General features: G+C 38.9%; 1 protein-coding gene across 2 annotated transcripts in view; it reads left to right on the top strand.

Moving 5' to 3' along the window:
* Window positions 1-25003, top strand: part of RNF128 (ring finger protein 128) — a 99398-nt gene that overhangs the window by 17335 nt on the left and 57060 nt on the right. Inside the window, exon 1 of one of the 2 annotated variants that reach the window (XM_015127920.3) lies at window positions 15483-16209. Within the exon in view, the coding sequence (XP_014983406.1) occupies window positions 15726-16209 (484 nt within the window). The 5' untranslated portion in view covers window positions 15483-15725. 2 annotated transcript variants of the gene reach the window in all.

Here is a 25003-nt window from a genome sequence, read left to right on the forward strand (position 1 = left end):
GCCCCATGGGAGTGGAGGGTTGGAGTGGAAATTCACTTTTGCAAACCCTGCAAAAATCTGGAATTATTATCCACCCCTTCACAGATATCTTCTTGTGGATGGTAGAATTATTTAGTTGGTTTACATATTTATGGAGCAATCACCAGACAGTAAGGCCATTTTGTTTCATAAAACACAGGAGAGTTCCTAAGCACGTAACAAAGTTTTCATTTATTTGGATCTAGATGGTTTTTTAAATCTTCCTTTTGAAACTAGCTAAGTGAGCCAGACTTATCCATACCAGAAAAATCTGTGAATTTGTATTTAGGATTTATTCATTGCATATCATAGTTACAGTGGAATTCCTTTTCTCAACCCACTGTACAATGGATGACACAGCATTTTTTGTTCCAACCTTATAAAACAAAGGCCCAACAGAGGGCATGTTGAGCATTTTCATGGCTAATTCAAACACTTCAGTACTTCTCTCAAGCACATTTTTTTTCCATATTTTTTAAATTTTATTTTATTTTAAGTTCCAGGATACATGTGCAGGACGTGAAGGTTTGGGTAACTTGTTATACTGACATCTGAAATCAAATTTCCAATGTCTTCTGACACCATATGGCAACTGCTTCAATTATGAGAACACCAAGACACTCAGCCAAGGTCATCCAAATAGATTTAAATAAAACAAAAATCAATCTAATTGATTATTTTAAAACTAAGCATCTTGAAGATGGGAATAAATTCCCAGAATGAGTAAGGTCAGTAAGTTCATAGAATCTCTTTAGTGGCTACATGCTCGTGGGAGTAAGGTGACATACAGAATACAAATATGCTAAGTTTTGCCATTAATGTAATTACCTGCATGTGGCTAGCCCACCGGTGATGTTTAAATTTCAGGCTAACTTTCTTTGATCACTCAACATACTTCAGAGTCACCTCTTTATAGGTCTGAAGAGAATGCCTGCATAAAACAGAAGATGAAAATGTGCTGAAAAATGCATTTCAAAGCCAACTTCGAGTGTCTTTTTATTATCTGCTCCTTTGTATCATCTACATCACTGCTTCCCATCTACTGGTATCTGTAACTGACTCAATTCCTTTTTAAGGACTAATAAGCAGCAACTCTGCGAAAACTATACATTGCTTTAGGTGGAAAATGAAATTCAATTCAAAAAAGAAAAAGTTAATTTTAATATCTCAAGAAGAAAGCTAGTAAAGCAAGATTATTGTTAATGCTTTAAAAGTATAATTCTTCTAAGAGAAAGATCATTAGAGCTTTGATAAATCACTAAAACTTTGAGCAAGAGCACCTTCTATTCCTAAATATCTGACAAACTACAATGAACCAGAACACTACTTTTTGCAAGACACAAGTTCCCTTACGCCTTCTCCACGTTTTTTTTCTGCCTACACATTTAAAACGTTACTAAACTCAGCTATTTTTCCCATCATAGATTTAAAATTTTGCTCTTCCCTCTTAACTGAGTTAAAAGTTAAGTAAAAGGGCTATTTTAATAATCCTTTGCCACAGTTAGTATCGTATATGTTTACTAAAATAAAAGATATACTATTTGAACAAAGTCACTGAACATTCCACTTTTAGCCAATTGTTTTGGTGTTATGTAGATAAGCCGGAGTCTTGACTACCTCCTAATATTCTTGAAGTTATTAAGTAGATAAACTTACTCTTTTTTTTTTTTTTTTTTTTTTTTTTGAGACGGAGTATCACTCTGTGGCCCAGGCTGGAGTGCAGGGGCACTCTCTGGGCTCACTGCAATCTCTGCCTCCTGGGTTCAAACGATTCTCCCGCCTCAGCCTCCCCAGTAGCTGGGGCTGCAGGTACCTGCGACCTCGCCCCTCTAATTTTTGTATTTTTATTAGAGACGGGATTTCACCATGTTGGCCAGGCTGGTCTCGAACTCCGGAGTTCAAGTGATCCCCCACCCGCCGCCTTGGGCACCCGAAGTGCTGGGATTACAGGTGTGAGCCGCTGTCCCCAGCCTGATGAAGTTAACAACAACAACAAAAAAAATACAAGCAAATCTCAGCCAGGTGGGGTGACTCACACGCGTAATCCCAGCACTTTGGGAAGCCCAGGCGGGTGGATTGCTTGAGCCCAGGAGTTGGAGACCAACCTGGCCAACAGGGCGAAACCCCGTCTCTACTAAAAATACAAAAATTAGTAGGGCGTGGTGGCGCAGCCCGTAGTCCCAGCTACTCCGGAGACAGGTTGGAGGATCGCTTGAGCCCGCGAGATGGAGGTTGCAGTGAGCCGAGATCAACCACTGCACTTCAGCCTGGGCAAGAGAGTGAGACTCGGTCTCAAAAAATTAATTAAAAGCAAATCTTATTCCGAATGTTCTAGAGCAATGCTGTCCAACAGAACATTTTACAATTATACAGAATTCTATTTCTGTGTTGACTATGCAGCCACGAGCCATCTGTGGCTACTGAGTGCTTGAAATATAGTTAATGCAACTGAAAAACTGAATTTTTAATATAAAAAATGTAAATAACCACATAAGCCTATTGGCTACCATATTGAACAGTATATGAACATGAACATGGGGTCGTTGGATAACTTTCATAAGGTCCATACAACTCCTTGAAATTGTGCACAAAATTGTGTGTGTTGATTTACTTTGTACCTAGGTTTCATCAAATTTTCAGAGGTAACTCTGACCTCAGAAAGGTTAAGAACTACTATAGCAGGGTGGGGCGCAGTGGCTCAACCCTATAATCCCAGCACTTTGGGAGGCCGAGGCGGGCGGATCACGAGGTCAGGAGATCGAGACCATCCTGGCTAACACGGTGAAACCCCGTCTCTACTAAAACTACAAAAAATTAGCCGGGCGTGGTGGCAGGCACCTGTAGTCCCAGCTACTCGGGAAGCTGAGGCAGGAGAATGGCGTGAACCCAGGAAGCAGAGCCTGCAGTGAGCCGAGATCGCACCACTGCACTCCAATCCAGCCTGGGCCACAAAGTGAGACTCCATCTCAAAAAATAAAAAAATAAAAAAATAAAACTGCTATAGCATAAGCAATATGGGCTTTATGTTTCCTGACACAAAGTTAAAACTAGAAACACAGTGATTTTTTTTTTATGTTTTAAGAAAATATGCAAAATCTTCAACAAAACTAATAATTTCCTAAAGTTGAATTCAAATAATGCATTATACAATTCTACAATCAACATGTATTCCTCTTTTTTTTAAAAAAAAAAAAAGCTTTTTATTTTTTTTTAAAAAAAAAGCTTTTTATTTTTTAAAAATGTAGATTTACATGCAGTTGTAAGAAATAGATCATGTATACCCTTCATCCCTTTACCTAGTTTCCCCAGTGGTATCACCTTGTATAACAATAGTACAATATCACAACCAGGAAATTGAAGTTGATACAATCCACCCACCTTATTCGAATTTCACTAATTTTACATGCAATTATATGCATGTTCTACACAATTTTATCACATGTGTAGGTTCATGTGACTATCACCACAGTTAAGATTTAGAACAATTCCATTGCAACAGAGCTCCCTCGTATTGTCCCTTTATAGCCAAAAGGACCTCCACCCCATAACCCCTTATTAACTCTGGGCAACCACTAATCTGCTATTAATATAATTTTATCATGTCAAAAAATGTTGTATAAATTGAATTTTATTGTACGTAAACTTTTTGGGATTGGCTTTTTTTCATTCAGTATAATTCTTGGGAGATTCATCCAGATTGTTGCATATATTAATATCTCCTTTCTTTCTATTGCTGAGTGATATTCCATGGTATAGATGTACCACAGTTTGTTTTACCATTCACTCACTGAAGGATATTTGGGTTGTTTCCAAGATTTGGCAATTGTGAATGAAGCTGCTGTGAAAATTTGTGAACGGGTTTTTGTGAAAGTAATTTTTCATTTTTCTGAGATAAAGGTCCACGACTGAAATTGGTAAGTTGGATGTTAGTTTTATAAGAAACTGCCAGACTGTTTTCCAGATTGGCCATGCCATTTCACATTCCCACCAAAAAAAATGTACGTATGATCCAGTTCCTCCACATCCTTGACAACATTTGGTGTAGACACTTTTTTTTTTTTAATTTTAGCCTTTCTGGTAGGTATGCAGTGATATCACATTGTGATTTTCATTTGCATTTCCCTAATGGCTAATGACATTTAACATCTTTTCATATGCTTATTTTCCATTTGTATTTCCTCTTTGGTGAAATGTTTATTCATGTCTTTTATAATCAGACACAAGCATCCAAAATAGGAAAAAGTTCTTTTTACATGGGAATTCAAGTAATCAGTGGATAATATGGTTTTACAAAAGAATGAAATGCTGTTCAATGGGGATTTTTTTAATTGGCTATCTGCTAAGACAGATGCCCTAACATTAACTCTTACTTACCCCAGTGAAGATGTTTTTGTGGAGGACTAGGAAAATAGGATCAGGAACAACACTTGCCTTTCTGATACCTTGACTGTAGACAGAATTGAGAGAATACAACTGGAGATAAAAGAGAGTTTTTGGCAGGTATCGGATTCAATAATTTCATGAATGCATTTTCTAACAAGTATCTGTAGTGCAGATATTTTATGTCCTTGGTATGCTTTGGATATATTTAGATGTAGTTTGTTGCCTTGTTTTAGGAGTCCAAGTTGTATACTCACCTGGACAGAGAGCTGTCTACTACAGTTCAGGCAGGGCAACAGAATTACCTGCAGGCTAACCTACTCTTCTCCTTATAAAAAAGATTGAATAAAAAGCCTACAATGACAGTCCACTGCCCAGTGAATCAAGACCAACTCCAAAATATGTCATTCAAGGTCAACAAAGCCCTAACCTACCTTTTCTGCCCAATCTCCCACTACTCCTCCTCTTGTACTCTAACCAAATGAAAATACTGTTTTCCAAATCCGCTCTGCTCTGTCCTGACTGAGCTTTTGTTACCGCTGTATCTTTTACTGAAATACCTTCCCTCACCATTTGTGTCTATCAAAATCCTATCCCACCTATCCCTCAAGGCCTTGCTCAGATGTTACTTTCTTCATGAAACAGCCCCTACTTCCCTGAGTCAGAAGCAAACATTCCTGCCTCTATTCTAGCACAGGACTTTGTACTTCCTCACAGCACTTATCTTTCTGACCACTCTTTTGTTTAAATGCCACGCCAATGCAATAACATGGATGAATCTCAACTGCATTTTGCTAAGTGAAAGAAGTCAGACATAAAAGGCTACATGTATATGACAATCCAGAAAAGGCAAAAATCACAGGGAAAGAAAACAAGTGAGTAGTTACCAGGGATTAAAAGTGGGAGGGGATTTTGACTATAAAGGCATAGCATGAGGGAGTTTTTGTGGTAATGAAACCGTTCCATATCTTGATTGTGGTGGTAGCGGTTAAATGACTGTATGTATTTGTAAAAACTTATATAAACATATACTATAAAGGGTGAATTTTACTCTATGTAAATTATACCTTAACAAAAATGTTAGGAAAAAATCATACCAGCTAGGCAGCAAATTAGATAGCCTGCCCTCAAATTCTTTTACTCGCTCTTCTTGCCCAATCATTTACTTGCTCTTCAAGTGATGTGCCAAAGTAAGATCTGTGGCTACAAAGAAGATACATGGTCCCTTCTCTCAAGAAACTGTCTCTAATGAAGGAGATAGGCATGTAAGCAAATAAATGCAATATAGTATGAAAGATGCTATATATATTGTAAGTATGTGTAAAATACAGTGAAGAGGTAAAGGAGGAAGTGGTCAGATTGACTTAGATTGTTGAAGGTCTAGAATTCCAAGTTAAGAAATTTATATATTGCTGGGCATGGTGGCTCACACCTGTAATCCCAGCATTTTGGGAGGCCGAGGCGGGCGGATCACGAGGTCAGGAGATCGAGACCATCCTGACTAACACCGTGAAACCCCATCTCTACTAAAAATACAAAAAAATTAGCCGGGCGTGGTGGCGGGTGCCTGTAGTCCCAGCTACTAGGGAGGCTGAGGCAGGAGAATGGTGTGAATCCAGGAGGTGGAGCTTGCAGTGAGCCGAGATTGCGTCACTGCACTCCAGCCTGGGCAACAGAGTGAGACTCTGTCTCAAAAAAAAGAAAAAGAAAAAGAAAAAGAAATTTATATTTTATTCAATATGCAATGAAAAGTGACATAATCATACCTAGGTTTTAGAAAGCATAATTTGGCTATAATATGAAGGATGATTTGGAATAGGGAAGAGACTAAAATCAATTAGAAGGCTATTTACAATAGTCTAAAAAATTTAATATCACTTCTCTTCTCCAGTAGTAGACAATTGAGATCAGACTACACTTTCAATTAAAGCTTATTATTGCTGATAATCTAGATACGTTTAAGTAAAAACAAAGAGAGGACCCGCAGATCTTTTCTTGATACAGTTTACTCCCAGTAAACTGAGATCTTTAATGGTGGGACCTAGTCACATTCATCTTTTTATCTTCCCCAGCAAATTTGTAGGACTTTGTAGACAGCAGAAGCTCTAAAAATGTTTTTTCTAATGAATAGAGTGGATGAATTTTATTTTAAATCACTGAAACTCCAAAATAGAAAATTGTAATTCCTCTATGCCCAACGATAGTTATTGCTTACAATTTTATGTTAGAAATCCCAGGGGGTTAAGGTTGATAAAAATGTTTTATTCCTTAATTTGTATACTTAATGTAGAGATTAAGTGGGATTAGTCTAGCACATTTTCCCCTAGCAATACTGTTTTATTGAAAGTCTGTTCTTTGCTTATTCACTGCTGCCTATTACAACTTGCAATGAGTGACAAGGGTAAGATCCTGTTGCAAACAGGATGATAGCAGGTAGTATAAATCTACTCTTTAGTAGACTGCTCTTAAGCAATTGATTATTGCCTCTGTCTTATAACTTGGAAACCTCTACCTAAAATGCCATACATGGGGCATATTGAAAGCACTGACATGTTAGCCTGCTTACTGGAATGTGTGTACTGAAGAGTTTTTATTCTGTTTTAAATCTAATCAATAGAAGGCCCTAAAACCAGGAGGGAGCTATGCCCTAAACACCGTACAGAGGCCAAACATATGCTCTCATCAGGTCTCTAAATACCTCCATCATCACCTAAGAAAACTAAGACATTTAGCGAACTAGTGGGATCATTGAAGGTAAACTTAATGAGCCTCTTCTTCAAACAAACAAGAGCTTCAGGGTTTCTATTTCTTCCCTCTTTTTCCCCTCTCAAAAAGCAAACATTGCTGAGCCACTTCATTGCCTCTGATAAAAGACTTTCTGTGGCTCTAGATTTGACAACATTCAGAATATTCAGCAGTCACAGATTTCTGTGTCTGAACTAGTTTACTATGAAGAAGATAAAATATTTTGATGTTATCTGCTCCCAAAGTTGCACAGAGACAGCTTAGAAAAAAAGTACCTCCCTCCACCCCCCAGCTAATTGGAAGATTGTTGGCTAAGGGTAATGTGATTTTATAGATGCCAGGGTGTGCTCTGATTCAATGCATCTGGACATTATTTTTTTCCTTTTGATGTTCCCATTAGTATTTTTCCCCATTAAAGTTCTTGTACTTTATATTGCATGATTTGTGGTGAAGTCAAAACCAAAGTCATTTTTGTAGCCATAAAATACCTTATTGTTGAAGGCCTGCTTGTTCCTTGCCTGTTTCCTGCTACCAACATAACCATAACACTTGTCTAATTCTGGTGTGACAGAACTTAATTACTGTGTGAATCATGAGTGGCAAGGCAGCCAATTTCAGTTGTCCCAACTACGTGCTAGCACCTGGTCACTTATTGCCAGATACTTGTTTACTCCGAGTTATTGATCAAGTTTGAGTCCTGGGCAGCTGCCACTAATCCTAATGCATATAGTTGGCAGCTGCGAATTTGTGACTTTGCCCCTTGGAAACAAAGGCGGCCTTTGCCCACACTCATGAAGACTTTAACTTCTAACGGGTAAGTCTTAGCTTAGTACGTGATTGTGATTACATACAATAGAAGGATATTTATTCATAAATTGTTTTTTCAGGAGCCCCAGCCTTACTAGAAATTATCAAATTAGGTTTTTATCAGAAAAGAATCCCATTGCCTGTAGATTTAAAAAAATTACTGCCCATGAGCATTTGTTTTGTTTTGTTTTGTTTTTTGAAACAGAGTCTCTCTCTGTTGCCCTGGCTGGAGTACAGTGGCATGATCTCAACTCACTTCAACCTCCATCCCCTGGGTTCAAGTGATTCTCCTGTCTCAGCCTCTCGAGTACCTGGGATTACAGGTGTGCTCCACCATACTCAGCTAATTTTTGTATTTTTAGTAGAAATGGGGTTTCGCCATGTTGGCCAGGCTGGTCTCCAACTCCTGATCTCAGGTGATCCACTTGCCTCAGTCTCCCAAAGTGCTGGGATTACAGGCGTGAGCCACTGCACCTGGCCATGGGCACTTTTAATAACTTAATTTCTCCCTAATTTACCAAGCTGATTTTATCCATGCCTGAGAGGTCCACTTCCTTCTACAGCTCTTCTCTCATTTGTCCTAAGCAATGGCAAGATCACAGATATTTGTTTTAGATATGCTATCTGATTTGTTAGGTTTTCATCTAATGGAATATTAAGTGATTCAAAATATATCTGTTCAATTTTTTGTCACTGGTATTGCTATTTTAGTTGAGAAAGAAGAAACAGAGACTCCCTCAATGTCACATAACCAGTTAACAGCAGAGTTAAAAATAGGAACAGAGACTAAAATGGGGGGGATTCTGTGGATCTAGTATACTAAGTGTCATACTGGATCTGATGAAGGGATTGGAAATGAACCTCAAATATGTGGTCATATTTGCAGGGCATAGTTCATTAAAAACATTTTCCTCTCCCACTTTCCCCAAATAATTGTTTTTCTTTCTTTAATAAGATATACAGAAATTCTCTTGTGGTCACAGGTTTAATTCTTTTAGAATCTTCACCTTATTGGAAACCTGAAAAGGAAAGATAGGAGACTGCATGAGACGAGATGTTTCCCAAGTAGGTTTGCCCAATACCAGAATGGGGAGTAAAGACCACTCATCTCCATAGTTCCTTCCAGCACCTCCCTTGCTCAACTTGCCCCCATACCTTGGGACTTTCCCCACTCTGTCTCTCTCCTTCTCAGCAATCTGTGATCCTCTCAATCACCTCCCTAAACTCAAGATAGCTAATTTGATCTCCCAGTAGCAATCAAGTGCATACAATTTAGCTCAGGTTTCTGCAATGCCCTCCACCAACACAATTTCTTTCTTTCTTATTTAAAAATATATATTTTTTATTTTTTGTAGAGACAGGGTCTCGCTGTGTTGCCCAGGCTGGTCTCAAACTCCTGGACTCAAGCAACTCTCCTGCCTCAGCCTCTCAAAATGCTGGGATTACAGGCATGAGCCACCACACCCGGCCTCATAATCTCTGTTATCTAGGATTTCTGGGGCTGCTCAGCAGGATTCTGGTGAGGGGGTTCTTAGCATGGTAAAATGTGTGGCTGACAAACACCCATTTTTTCTACCTTGTAATAATATTCTCCCTATGTATGTGTAGAGGTAGTACAGCAGAATGAAAACAACATGGAATTTGGAGTCATATATACCCGTGTGAATTCCAACTCCACCACCTACCAGCCGTGTGACCTTCAGCAAGATACTTCATTTTTCTGAGTCTCATTTTCCTCATCTGAAAAAAATGTAAATTATAATAGGATATCATTGCCTGTTGTGAAAATCAAATGATATCATTAATATATGTAAAGTACCTGGCCCATAGTAGGATCTCAATGGTAGTTTTTGAAGTTATGGATATGAAAAGATTGTTCTTAGTTTTAGATATAGCGTATCTACTGTTTGTAAAGCCACTCTCTGTAATTCTGCCCTTTCTTTGGGTGCATGAAAGCTTTGCTTTAAAAAAAAATCCCCTGTTTCCTAATGGCTATATACTAACTTGAGCTGACTGAGGCTTAGTCTTCATTTGCAAGTGACATTATGTTATTTGGAAGTATGCTGTTGGCATCATGCTTTGGCTTTTCATTTTGTTTTGTTGGCTGCTGCTTCTCTCCATACACCCACTATTTTCTTCTTGCTATCCACAGAGCAGCTGCCTGGAGTGGAGATTTATTGTCATCCCTGTCTACACATTCTCTATACCTATGTTGTCGAGCTGTGTATCCAGCATCACTTAGATGCCAGGATACTGTTTGTCCCAAGTTGTGCTTTGCCATTCATTTAATGGTGAGAAGCCAGATGTAATGTCTCATTTCTTGCAAACATATTAAAGCCTGAACACTATCGTCCACCTCAACATCTCTATAGAGACAGTGTGATGGGAAACTAAATCTGCCACAATGGTTCCCTACTGTTGCTCCTGCAGGATGCTGATCTGCTTATCAGTTCATCATTAGATAGTGAAGTGCTCAGGGAAGCTTTCAGTTTAGTATTGCTGATACAAATATTTGGCAGGGTAGGCCTTTGTGGTAGGATTTGAAGAATTCAGAAAGGCTCCTGGCCCATATATATCTTCCTTAATGGTCACAGTGCCTGAAACGCATACAAGAGACATTTCACTTGAACTTTCTCTTTTCGGTATAAAGCAACATCCAAATGCGAATGGCGTTCTCCAGAGGGAAAATAGTTAACTCATTATCAGCTATTAATACTTGAGTCAGAACGGCATTGGAATCCTTCTTCTGTTCCTAGATATATGCGTTTTGGCAGGTTGCTGTAATTCTCTCTGGGCCAGTTTTCCCTTCTGTAAAACTGGGGTTAATAGTAGATACTTGGGAAGATTAAATGAGATAATGCATATAAAACATATAGTAAATGCTAATGAACAGTAGCTGTTATTAGTCTTAGGGAGAGTAGGACTCCGAGGGAATATATTTGGGACTAGTAAATTTGGTTTGTCAGATACAAGGTGAAGTCTGGTATAGGGGGACTGCTCAGAGAAAAGGCCCTGGTGGAGTAGTGATATGGCCATGTAGTAGCATGGAAACTCTGGGGGCCTGGGTTTGGAAGGGGAGGGTGGAAAGAAGAAGAAGGACTGAAACAGGCTCAAACTATACTTACATTAACTTCCCAGCAAGAAAAGTATAGTCTTACTCAGGATGGGATGCTTTGTGAGGTAGTGAGCTCTGACAGTGGGAGTTCTCAAGCAGATGCTGGATGCTAGCTACCTGTCAGGAATACTCTAGTCTACCCTAGGGCTCCTCAAACATATGTACATGCAGATCCCCTGAGGATCATATTCAAAGACAGATTCCTAGTCAGTTAGTCTGGGTGGAACCTGTGATTCTGCGTTTCTAACCAGCTCCCTGATGATGCTGATGCTCCTGATCAACAGACCTCACTCTTGGTAGCAAGGCACTGTTATAGTTAGAAAATAACTTACAGTGAAATAGAGGAATATGGTTGGAGAAAGCCAGTGGGTTACCCAGGCAAGTCTCCATAGAGTGGAAGGATTTTGTTGCAGTCATGATCTACAATCTGGTTCTTACCTTTGTAAGCCTTGAAATTTGATTGGTAATATAACCAGAGACTGGGTTCCTGGGGACTGACTCACACTTAACCAAATTCACAAGAGACCAATATATAAGCCAGAATGCCAACTGATTAATTTATAATGAGAAGTACAACTTCCAAGTGGACCAGATACCAGTGTTTGCTAATCAGTACATTATCTCCCTGTAGGCATATTTACATGAGGAGCTAACTGATAATAAGTAGGGTTGCTTGGTGAGGATGAACTCAGAGCAAGGGGAGTTCATAGGATGATTTTAATGACTCACATTATCAAGCTATGGTAGTCTGATACCTCCATTCCACAATTGTCTAGAACTCCAGAATAGTTCTGGAGATATTGGCCTCCTCACTAGTCTCTTTTTCATCAGTCTTGTCCTCATACAATCCATATGATCTCTTTAAGTTCAAATCTGATCATACCATTCATTTGCTCCATTGACTTCAATAGAAATTCACAATTTTAAACTTATTATTACAAAATGTTTAAAATACTGTATAAAAAAAGTTGGAAAAAGAAAGTACAATGAGCACCCATATACCTACCATTTAGATTTATCACTTGTTGTCATCTTGCCATATTTGCTTTATGTATGTGTATATACATGTGCATGCATATTGAGTCCATACTCTTTAATATAATTTTCTGGCCAGGCCAGTGGCTCACGCCTGTAATCCCAGGACTTTGGGAGGCCAAGGCAGGAGGATCACGAGGTCAGGAATTCGAGACCAGCCTGGCCAACATGGTGAAACACCGTCTCTACTAAAAATACAAAAATTAGCTGGGCATGGTGGCACACACCTGTAATCCCAGCTACTTGGGAGGCTGAAGCAGGAGAATCGCTTAAACCTGGGAGGCAGAGGTTGCAGTGAGCCAAGATCATGCCATTGCACTCCAGCCTGGGCAACAAGAGCAAAACTCCGTCTCAAATATATATTTTTATTGCAACTTTACATCCCAACCATACCAAACTACTGAATGCTAGTTCCCTGAATGTTCTTTGGAGTTCTCATATAATACACTCTTGCCTATGCCTGAAAATCCTTACTCTCTTTGCTTGAGTCACTCCATTTGTACTTGAAGACTCAGTCACACCCGTGTTGCCCTAGCACCTTATACTTTTCTCGGTCATAACATGTATTACACTGTACTGTTATTGATTATCTCTCTGACTGTCTTACTAGACCATGAGCTCATTGAGGGCAAGGACTGTTTCTTTTGTCTCTCTACACCCCTGTCTCTCCCATACTTTGCACTTAGCAGGTGTTCAGTAATCAGAAACTCAACTGCCTATCACGCAGTTCTGCCTGGTTACATCATAGGCACCTCAAAATCAACACATCTAAAGTGAACTCATCTCTCCTTCTACGCATTCTATACATTTAAAACCCTCCTCCTATACTCCCTGATTGAATGTCATCTAGTCTTCCAAGTCAAAAACCTCAGAAATTTCTAACTCCTCCTTCTCTTTCATCCCCCAAACCAAGTCCTGTTGATTCTACCTCCAAAGAACATTCCCATTCTGCCCACTTCTCTTCATGTCCACTACCTGTCTATCCAAGCCACCTTCATCTCTCACCTGTAGCACTGCCAACCATCTTCTGTATGGGCTCCCTGCTGCTATTCTTATTCCCTCCAATCTATTATTCACAGAGAAGGATCTCTAAACTTCAGATCTGATTCTGTTACTCCCTGATTAAACCCTAATTATATTACTCCTTGTTTTTGGATAAAGTCTAAACTCCCTAGCTTTACCCAAAGGACTCTCAAGAACTGACCCTCATGTACCTCTCCAACATGATCTGTTACCACCGTCCCTCTGTTACTTTAGGCTCCAACCATTTTGCATTTACTGGGCCTATAGTAATTGCAGCTTCCTAACATTTCTTTTTCATATTTCAATGCCTTTCCTTGTGTTGTTTTCTGCCTAGAAAAGTTAACCCTCTCAAACTCAGCCCAGGTGTAACCTCCTCGGGGAAGCTTTTCCTTACTTCCCAGTCTGGGTTAGGTGCTTGTCTGTTATCCACTACTACCCTGTCATATCTCCATCATAGTGCTTACACTATATACATATGTCACTCTATACTGCACTTATCATCTTACTTGTCCTTCTCATCAAAACTAAGTTATGAGCTTCTTGATAGGAGAGTTGATGTCTTATTTGATTTTATACCAAAATGCTCAGCCAATGGCTTATGGCAGATGTACAACAAATATTTGAGAAAGTAATGAATGGATAAACATTAATAAATGTCTCTCTGAACTTCATTTTTGTAGCTATAAAATATCTTCTTTCTTTTGAACACGTTGTCTCTTCAAAGTACAATATATTTGACTGTCATTCAGGTAATATTGATTGAATTTTGAATGCTCTTCACCAGCAAAATCAGACAATTTCTGGAATTGTACCATTTCTTAGAGGTGGTTGGTCCTACCCACTTTTCCCATAGGTAATTTTTATCTCAGAGATTACAATCAGTATTTGGGGGTACCATGCTATTGGTCTCATACACCCACTTTGACCTCTAAAGTGCCTTTCAATACCTAGAGTATATGTTTCACAAAATCGCCCATTTATTTATGTTCTAGGTGTTGTTTGGTATATGATGTTAATTTTCCTCTAGGTTTCTCTCAAGCCATAAGAGTATCAAGTACAGAATTGTTCCATGCTTAATCTTTGGAAATAACATTGATTAAGTAAACGCTGGGCCAGGGATTGAGGGGAGTAATTGATCAGAAATTTAACAAGTGTTGAGCTGCATAAAGTAGATTGTATTTCTTTGAACCGAAAAAGTGGCTAAAACTGAACATCCTGAACATCATTTTCTCTGATATTACCTCAAATTAACAACTTTAATATTATTTTAGAATTGTGTCCCTGAACCTGTTTAATAATTTTAATATTTAACATGTAATTTTTATATATTGCTAAGCATTGTTCTAAGTGCTTTATTACATGTATTGACTCATTTAATCATCTGAAAACTCTGTGAGGTAGGTGCCATTATTATCCCCCTTTTACAGACGATGAGGAAACTGAGTGAGGCACAGGGAAGTTCCCCAAGGTCAAAAGTTATTCGTAACTATCAGACACCAGGTGTATTAATTCAGATTAATTCAAGGCTCATTTGTTAACCACGTAGTAAATGTAATAGTTGACAGGGTAGACAAAAATTGTATACTTAAGCAAGGATAAATCATAATGTAATAGTGCCATGAGTGAATCGCCTAGGTGAGTCAGGCTCCTTTCAGTTAGTGGGAAATGGAGAAAGATTATGTAGTTAAGGTTATGAATAGCGCAGGAATATCCACTTGGGTAAGTCAGGTTTGTGAAAAATGCAGAAAAAAGGCTTGGTTCTGAGGTGTGTGAAAACAGTCATTCTTTTGTGAGGACTAAGATTACTTTTAGAAGAGGCATCTGATGCGGTGCATTAAACCTAGGGTAACGGTAAGGAAATACACATGTATGAGGCTTCTTAGGAGCAGGGAAAGAGAAAGGTGCCATTTGAAGTCAGTAAGAAAGGGTAACAACGCGCTTTTCCTGCCCTTCCCCCATCTAGAGGATCAGTAAATAGCCTGATTCTACTCAAATTCTTTCCCTACCCAAATTCCCTTGACTACAACTCAGACCTTTTGGATCTGCGCTTTTTAGAAGTACTGTACTTTCACATTCTGGCACCGTAAGCCCGAAACGTCCTTTAGGCAAATGATAGGAGGGAAAAATGTATTCTTGCAATTCAAAACCGACTCGAATCCTACCAGAAAGCTTTATGTTTGCGGACTTTATCGTTCCTCGCCTGTCCGTTTTTTATAAAACGACGCGACACACCTGGCCACACAGCCTCAGATCCTATTCTAACATCGTTCCATCCTGTTACCCTTTTAAGAGGCGGATCCCGCAGTGTCCTTTCCTCCCTCCCAGCCACCTCCACCCCCAGTCGACTGGGCGGAGCTTCACGCTAAAGCCCCAGAGCCCGACGCTGCAGCCGCGGTAGCTGAGAGCGCTGGAGCTTCGAGGAGCTGCATCTGCGGCAACCTGTGTGCTGACGCTACGTGCCTCCTGGCTCCGACCTAGCTCGCAGCTCCCCAGTCTCACTCCATTCCTTCCCCACCTGGTGCGCACCTGCTCAAGGCCAGGGTCCTGCCAAGCGCTAGGAGGGCGCGTGCCAGGGGCACTAGGGAACTGCGGAGCGCGCGCCATGGGGCCGCCGCCTAGGGCCGGGGTCTCCTGCCGCGGTGGCTGCGGCTCTTCCAGATTGCTGGCGTGGTGCTTCCTGCTGGCCCTGAGTCCGCAGGCCCCCGGCTCCCGGGGGGCCGAAGCAGTGTGGACCGCGTACCTCAACGTGTCCTGGCGGGTTCCGCACACCGGAGTGAACCGTACGGTGTGGGAGCTGAGCGAGGAGGGCGTGTACGGCCAGGACTCGCCGCTGGAGCCTGTGTCTGGGGTCCTGGTACCGCCCGACGGGCCCGGGGCGCTTAACGCCTGTAACCCGCACACGAATTTCACGGTGCCCACGGTTTGGGGAAGCACCGTGCAAGTCTCTTGGTTGGCCCTCATCCAACGCGGCGGGGGCTGCACCTTCGCAGACAAGATTCATCTGGCTTATGAGAGAGGGGCGTCTGGAGCCGTCATCTTTAACTTCCCCGGGACCCGCAATGAGGTCATCCCCATGTCTCACCCGGGTGAGTGCAGCTACTAGATTGCACCCCTCCAGACCTCTGCCATGGCCAGTTTCTCTTATTTTCCTCATTGCCCTCCTCGCCCTATCCCCTTGCTCCCAAGGAAAGTGGGTGCTCTTTCTGTCCCCACGGAGTGGGGCAGGGTCCTCCCCGAATTCACCAGGCCTGGGGGTTGGGCAGAAAAAATCCTTCATTTGCCTCTCTGGTGGAAAAGGGTAAGACAAACCGGGTGCAGAGGCTGGCAAATCGAGGACTGTTTGAGCTCTTTGCGTTCCCTTTTCCTGGTTTTTCACAAGGGTGTCTAGCCTTGGATTAAGTGGCGGTGGGCATCGGGTCTTAAATGACCGAGGAGAAGATCACCTGGAAATCTCTTCCTCACTCTGCTGTTTAACAACCTCAGACTGGCAGCAGATTTTCCCCTCCTCTCCGTGTTTTTCTCTCCATGTTTCCTGGGTATCGAATACTAGATTGTGCTACTGTGTCCTGTTAACCTAATTGCAATTTTGGTGGAAACTTTGCTTAGTTCTTGGGTTCTTCTCTGCCCAGTGGTCTCAAGTCCCAAGTGACTGTTGGTATCAGTGCTTTTGTTTGCTCCTGAAAAATCTGATTTAGGTTGTTGAGTTGCAAAACAGGTGACTAACGTTCTTGAAAAAGAAGAGGTTTCTGCATGAGGATAGCAAAGGCCTAGACTTTGGAGAAAAAAAATAGTCCAGGTAGTTCTGAATTCTTGGAAATGGTGTGGGGTTACTATTTTCCCCCTTTGGTTATCCTTCCAGAAACCTTCCTATTTGTGATTAGGTATCCATACCTTATGTATATAGTTATCCTAGACTCTAAAGGACAAAGGGGGAAAAATGGAGAAAAAGGAAGAGACACGTGTAATAGCAGTGTATCATAGTTTTTAAGAGCTGGGCCTCAAGTCAGAGCTTGGTTTAAATTCCTACTCTGTTGCTTACTAGTCCTGTGACCTTGGGCAACTTATTTGAAGTCTTAGAGTCTGGGTTCTCTCATCAGTTAAATGAGAATGAATAATAAGAAAACTTACCCACAAGTTTGCCTTGAGGATAAAATTAAATAATGCCTTAAAGAGTTTAGTGCAGTAAAGCACATCATCCACTCTCAGTAAGGGTTAGCTGATAGGATTAGCCTTCTGGGAGTCACTGGAAGGATGAAGCTTCTTATTTGACTACTGGAGGTTTTCTGTTTATCTTAAAACCTTATGACTGAACCTGCCTAGAGAGCACTTGTATTGAGTGGCTAGATGGCGTAACGGAAAGAACACTGAATTGGAACTCAGGAGATTTGAGTTCTTTTAGCCCCTTCTTTGCCTCTACCAACTTTATAACCATGTACAAGTTACTCACATGTCAAATGGTTGTATAGGCAGTGGCGGCCAAGTTAGAAGCTTGTACCAAAACAAAACAAAACTAGATCGCTTTCAGATCTAAAATGCTATGATTTTTAGATTTTATATTGATTAAAGGAGAAACTGTATCTCTCTTGGCCGATAATTCATTGATTAGAATGAATTAGTAGCTTTTAGAAGTTACTGAAAATCAATAATAAAGATGTAATAAAGTTTGTAGTCTTTATATTTCAGTTGACTGTCTAATAGCAAGGGTTTGACTTTGTCTTCTAATGAGATTCATTTGTATGAATGATTTGTAATTGAAGAGTATTTAATTACAGAGTCCTACTTAGACAATTTTCCTTTTACTTCTGTTAAGGGTATTTATCTGATAGTTTTAGGAGACAATAAAATTAACTTTTGCTGAGCTCCCACTATGTGCCAGGCACTCTACATACATAATACTTATACTTTATTGAGAGGCAATATGGTGTACTAAGAAAAACACAGGCATTTTAGTCAAGATTGGGAATAAAATTCTGGATTTACCACACAGTAACTTTGTGTCCTTGGTCGGATTATTTAACTTTACTGAGCCTTGGATACCTCATCTGTAAGATGGAGATAATATTTATGTTCCTGTGATTATTAAGGATAATATACATATATACTACCCAGCTGATAATAGTCACTGAATGTTATCATAGGTTAATGCTAACAGGATGCAAAAAATTAATGTGCAAATATATGATTGTGTAACTGTCGATTTGAAGACACGAATACACTGAGAATCTAATTATGGCTGTTGTGTTTCAGGATACCATATAGGAATAAAGCCCTAAATATTGATCACTAAATTACACTACATTCAGAAAAGCATTTTGATACTTTAAAAACAATATTATCTGAGATAAAGGCTATACCAAAGTTTGCCATCAAGCTAACTAGCCAAAACTAGCAAATTACTTGAGGTAAGGAATCACATTTGTCCCTGAACTCCTGGAAAAACTATTTTTCAATATAGGTGGAGAATCACTTTGCATATTATCCACATGTGTTATTGAATATTTGTTTGCAAAGTGTTATATTGTTTGCTTTACTCATTCTTCACAGTAAGCCTAGGGTTTCCTTTTAATCTCTGGTCAGAAACTTCTCTTGGATCATAGTGGCAGAGAGATAGGACTGAGATTTTAAGTATGGATTAATTCATTATATATTGCTGTGAATTACAAAGGGGCCACCAAATGTAGAAAAGCCTTCTGTATCTTCTTTGTTTACAAAATCTCTCTTCATTCACTGTCATAGGGGACTGCACTTGAATTGTTTGCCCTTGGTTAGAGTTTGTGCTGAGTGTCTATACTCTCACCTAACTGATTTAGAACAGTAGCTTTAAAATTTTTGTTTAGGAGAAAGAAACTCCACTATATAAGAGCAATCAATTAGGAAAATGAGACTTTTATGTATACCAAAATTTTACGAAAGTTAATTGTAGCCTAGCATCAACTTATGCAGTTTATTTCTGTATTTTGTTTGCAGAGTATTCAGAAAATTCTGATTCACACAGATAAATAATTGCAAATGACAGATGCTTATTGGCAGTTTGGCTTGCAATCTCTGGATATATTTCAGTCAAATCAGTGCAGAAACCTGAAAGGAAATTAGGAGAAAATTTTTATTCCAAAGTGTAATTACTATTCGAATTTCTTATCTTAAAAATGAAAATCAGATAAGAAGTGGCCAAATCTTAAAGTAAGCATTAAAACCATCTAAAATGTAAGATTGTCACGAGATACGTTAAGCATGTTCTCACTATGGCACAACAAACTGTTCTGCTTTCGCCAGGCAGATGGGCCTGAGCCTTGCCTGGTGTCTAATTGAGCACAACCCACAGGTTGAAGAGGTGTGTATACTTGCTTGTACAATTTTCCTTGAGTCAACATTGTAGGCATGAATTTATTGAAAGACCGGTGCAGAACTACAACCTTCATAATTCATGAAACGTTTACAAGAGCTTGAAACATATGCAAAGGGATGTCAGGAGAAGCATTATTCCTGAGGGCTGTAAAAAAAAAAAAAAAAAAAAAAAAAGTGAATGAACCAAGCAGTTTAATTAATGATTTGGGGGTCTTCAATGGGATACAGTTTGATATATAATACAGTTGCTTGTGTACATTGTTGAAAGTTAGTGGAACAGATTAGTTAAGAGGTTGGGCTCTGCCCCTTAGTGTTTTTTAAATCTTAGGCCAGTTATTTTACTTCTCTAAGTCTCAATTTTCTCCTATGTAAGGCAGGCATAGTAGTAAACTTGCCTCCTAAGGTTGCTGGGATTCAATGAGATAATGCATATAAGGTGTTTAGCACAGTATCTGACATATAGGAAGCTACTATTATGTTTTAATCACAGTTAAGGTAAATATGCTTTAGAAAATGAAAGTTGAATCCTGTGTTTGTAGAACATAATTGGAAATGAACAGTCTAGAGTACTTCAGAGTCCACATTACCTGAAATTCTAATTTGATCCCTTGAGGTACGGAGGGTAGAATGAATTTTAACAGGAAAAATATCTTTTGGTCCTCCTATGTTTGTTGTACTTTTCTCAAATAACTGCTTCTCCCTCCTGCTACCAATCTTTTTCTGTTCACAGAGGACCTTGGAATAGTATGTTTGTACTACTTAATCACCACCCAATCCCTTCTCAACCATTTTATATTTAAGTTTTATTCTATTTTTTCTAGAATGTTGACTTTGAAAATAAATCTGTTTTTTCTTTTTTTTTAGTAGAGAAGCTCAAAAGGGATTGGCCAGTGATGATTAACCAATGTAAAATACTATTCCCAAAGCCATTTTCAGATGTAGCCTTCTTGGTATCTCTGCAGGACTGTATTTGATACTGTTGACTACTTCTTCAAAACTATCCCAAGTAGTGTCTTCCTTCCTTGCCTCTCTTTTGTTTCATTACTATTTTATTAATTCATGCATCTGACACTTATTCTCACTTGGATCCCAGACTCCTAGTACTCCTCCTCCAATAAATAGCTGCCACATCCTGTTGATTCTGGCACTTTAAACATTCTCACATATGTCTCCTTCTTCCTTGCTTTCAATACCCTGCTTTCAGTTCCAGTGTCTTCTCATGGGAAAAAATACTTAGCCTCTTGATTGGTCTCCTTCCCTCCAGTAGTTTTTTTCCTAGTATGCAGTTCTTCCTCCATGCCATCAGAACACAGCTCTGATCACATATATGCTATTACTTATAAATTTTAGACTACATTTCTCAGCATGGCATATAAAACTCCTAGTAATCTGATCCCAAACTACATTCAAAGCTTTATATGCCTCTTCTTTCATGTTGGTCCCTAAACATTCTCTATTCTTTTCCACTAACATTCGTTTGCTTCTGCTATTGCCGACAGACCTTTTTTTCTTAGCTCTGCTGCTCAAAAATTTACACATCCTTCAAAACACAACACAAATGCCTCCTCATCTTTGAAGCTTTTCTTAATTCTTTCTTTTCCCATTCCCAGCACAGCCCACATCCAAAAAAAGTGTAGTGATCTCTTTTTGTTCAATAGCACTTCCTCTCTTATAGTACGTTCTGCATTTTGCGGGAAACTATTTGTTTACATATTTTACCTTCTACTGGATTATAATAATTTTAATGTTTTGTTAATCTTTGTAATCCCTATAGAAACCTTTGTGCTCTACATGCTTTAGAAATGCTTGTTGAATTGTCTTAAAACACCCAAGAACTCTAACGCCAGAAGGGTCACAAGATTCACTAGAAGAGTATCTAGTGGATTGGAATTCAATTCATTGAGCATTTATCAAAGGTCTGCTGTCTGATAGATACTGTGCTTCTTGCCTGAGTATACAAAATAATTAAGGTAAAGTCCCTGCCCTCTTAAGCAATGTGGAATCTGGTAGAAGGAAGAAGAGCATACAGGAATAGAGTGCACACATACTTCAAGATTGCTGGCTAACTTCTATGGTGATTAGGCTGGTTTTATGGGTATTTAATGGCAAAATGCCCTAGGTAACAAGAAAATAATGACAGATGAGTTTTCATATTGAGCTTTCCCTGTGCTGTTTTTTTTTTATCTTTTAAAAACTACACCAGCATTCTCTTTATGTCTCCAATTAAAATGCTTCCATTGAACATGTTGGTGAATGTGAAATTTCATAAAGTAAAAATCTTTTTTTTAAAAAAAGGAAAATACAGTCAGCACCCTGTATCTGTGTCCACATCTATGGATTCAGCCAACTGAAGATCAACAATATTTGGGGGAAAAGAAGCATCTACACTGAATATGTACAGACCTCATTTTCTTGTCATTATCCCCTAAATGATATAGTATAACAACTATTTATATAGCATTTACATTGTATTAGGTATTATAAATAATCTAGAGATGATTTAAAATATATAGGAAGATGTGCACTGGTTATAAGCACACACTGAACCATTTTGTATAAGGAAATTGAGCATCTGTGGCTTTTGGTATCATTGGGAGGTCCTGAAACCAATCCCCCATGGATACTGAGGGATGACTGTATAGCTTGATCAGTGAATTGTTTTCTAAGCACATAAATAACTTTTCTACCCTCAGTCCCTGAAAGATATGTGTTTTCAATACAGAATGCCACATTTTAACTCTGTTCACACTCTTAAATGGACAGAAGAGAGGAGAGTACTAAAGACATTTTCTAAGTAATTTTCTGATTATAAAATTAACTGTTATAGAAAACTTGAAAAATACAGAAAAGTGTAAAACTAAAATACCCATAATTCTACAACAGATGACACCATTAATATTCCTTCTTATCTTGATTTCTGTACATAGGCATAACTTTGTATTCTACTTTTATAACAGTTATTTTTTATAAATATTAATGTAGTATTAATAAAATACAGAAAAAATGGAAAATAAAAGACATACAAATCTGTTTTAGCATTTTGGGGAGTTTTTCAGTCATTTTTTTTATTATTATTTATTTTTTATTTTTTGGGCAGAGTCTCGCTTTGTCACCCAGGCTGGAGAGTACAATGGTGCGATCTCAGCTCACTGAAACCTCCTCCTCCCAGGTTCAAGTGATTCTCGTGCCTCAGGCTCTCGAGTAGCTGGGATTACAGACCTGTGCTAACATACCCGGTTAATTTTTGTAGTTTTAGCAGAGACGGGGTTTCACCATTTTGGCCAGGCTGACCTCTAACTCCTGACCTCAAGTGATCTGCCTGCTTTAGCCTACCAAAGTGCTGGGATTACAGGCGTGAACCACCGCGCCCAGCTTGTCATTTTATGATTTTGCTCTGTATGTAGATATATTATTTAAAGAATTATATACTATATATACTAGTTTTGTATACTGCATTCTGTTGTAAGAATTTCTCATGTATCTAGAAATAGAAGATGGTCCTCTTGTAGTTGAAGGTTGTGGTCATTGACTGAGAGTTGGGGATTGAGCCTCTCTTTCTTTAGCTACCAGAAAGGAAGTGCAAAAATGGAGATGGGGAGGGTTGTGAATTGGGGCATTTAAATAAAAAATATGCTCCACTGACGTTTACATTGAAATATACTTGCTAGCCAAAAACATGGTCTGATCTAACCCATATGCATTGCCTATTGTGGCCTTGGTATTTCTAAGGATTTGATCACCATTTGTGCTTCAGTTCATTTTCTCCCCCAATATTCCCATAGGTAATGCCTTTTTCTTTTTTGTTTTTTTATGTCTTCTTCACAATTGAGGTTTGCACGTGGTTTCCCCTGTTGCTTTTAATTAGCTTTTCTATTATAATGATGGCTGCTGAACTATAAACTATTGTTGGGGTTTGCCCCAAAGTTTATTTGATAAGGCACCATAGGTATTTCCTGGGGATAAATAATTTTTGTATATGTAAGTTTTATCGAAGTATAATATACATCCCAAAAAGGTACATAAATCATTGATTTATAGCTTAGTGAAATTTCACAACTGAGCACACCTGTGTAACCAGCGCCCAGCTCAAGAAATAAAATAGTACCAAACTCCAGACGAGCACCTCACACTCCAATATGAAGAATTTTTGATGTAGCACAATTATCAACTTTGTTTCCTGAGGGAATGACCTCTTGCAGCATGTGGTAGGAGCCCAATCACCCATAGAAATAGTCTTCTCTTCACTGCATTGGAGTTATTTTATGGTGGTGATTCTCAGCTACATACTGTAGGGAGTTATTACCAAGCACAGAGTACATGTACCTTTCCATGCAGTTACTAAGCCAGTTCAGAATTGCCACACTTTGCTGTACACCACCACCTTGGAGCCCTATGGGCAAAGTGGAACACAAGGGCTCTTTGTTATGTTGTTTCCTGTTCTGTCCTTTCCTTTTTCAGCTGTGTGTGTGTCCTTCTATGCATCATAGCATGTAGTTACTGCTTGAATTTACCCCTAGGCTTAGTGCAATATTGATTTCTTTCTTAAGGAAAGTTTGGTGATTCATGCTGACCTGTGGGAAACTGTATTTGATGAAGGTTGTTAGCTCCAGAATCTGCTCATGAATTACTTGCTTTCAATATTTGAATGACCAAGTTAGGTACAAATCAGTAATTTTGAGTTAACCCTATTCATTTTGACCTTTTGAAAGAAGATAGTCCTTGAAGTCAATAGTTGATATATGTTTCTCTTTAGATGTTAACTTGTCATTTCCGACAAAATGTTGCAATAGCTTAGTTAAATATTGCCTGCAACTTAAAGCATCTTAGCTTTTAAAAAGAAAATACATCCATAATGTTAATATTATTGGTGAAATTGTGGGAGAAAGTATTTATTCTCTTCACTATTACTTTTCTATATTTTCTGACTTTTTTATAATGAATGTTTTACTTTTATAATCAGAAAAAAATAGTAATTTTAAAGAACCCAAAATATTCCAAAATTATTGATAGATCCTAAAGAAAGCATTACTAATGTGACTATAGCGACAACAGGAACAAAGCATATCTGATCATAGAAATGATTTATAAACTATTATGAGAATTTAAGAATTGCTTTGGCCTTTTGAATATAGCTATCTAATCCATATGATAGTTGGTGTTACCTTTTATTGTTAACACTGGTTTCTTCATGTGCCTTGACCACTAAAAGAATTTTCAGGACTGACTTTTCTTATTTTAATATGGAATCTTTCTCTTCTCTTTACCCATTGTATCACTAGCTTTTTTATGATCCCCCCCCCCAACACACACATACATAAAAAAAATGCACATTCCATGACTTTCTTTGTATTTTTGTTTTTTTTTCCCATAAGAGGCCTACTTACCCTCATTAGCCCCCTTCAGTATCCATTCTACTCAATAATGTTAAGATTAGTGCTAATAGCTTAGTATGAAGAATTCAATATATTGGTAATTTTCATCCATGAGACACTGACTTCATCTGACGGTGATAGATTTTGTCATTCTAGAAAATAG

The sequence above is a fragment of the Macaca mulatta genome, chromosome X, assembly GCF_049350105.2.
Source record: "Macaca mulatta isolate MMU2019108-1 chromosome X, T2T-MMU8v2.0, whole genome shotgun sequence".
NCBI classification, from domain to species: Eukaryota; Metazoa; Chordata; class Mammalia; order Primates; family Cercopithecidae; genus Macaca; species Macaca mulatta.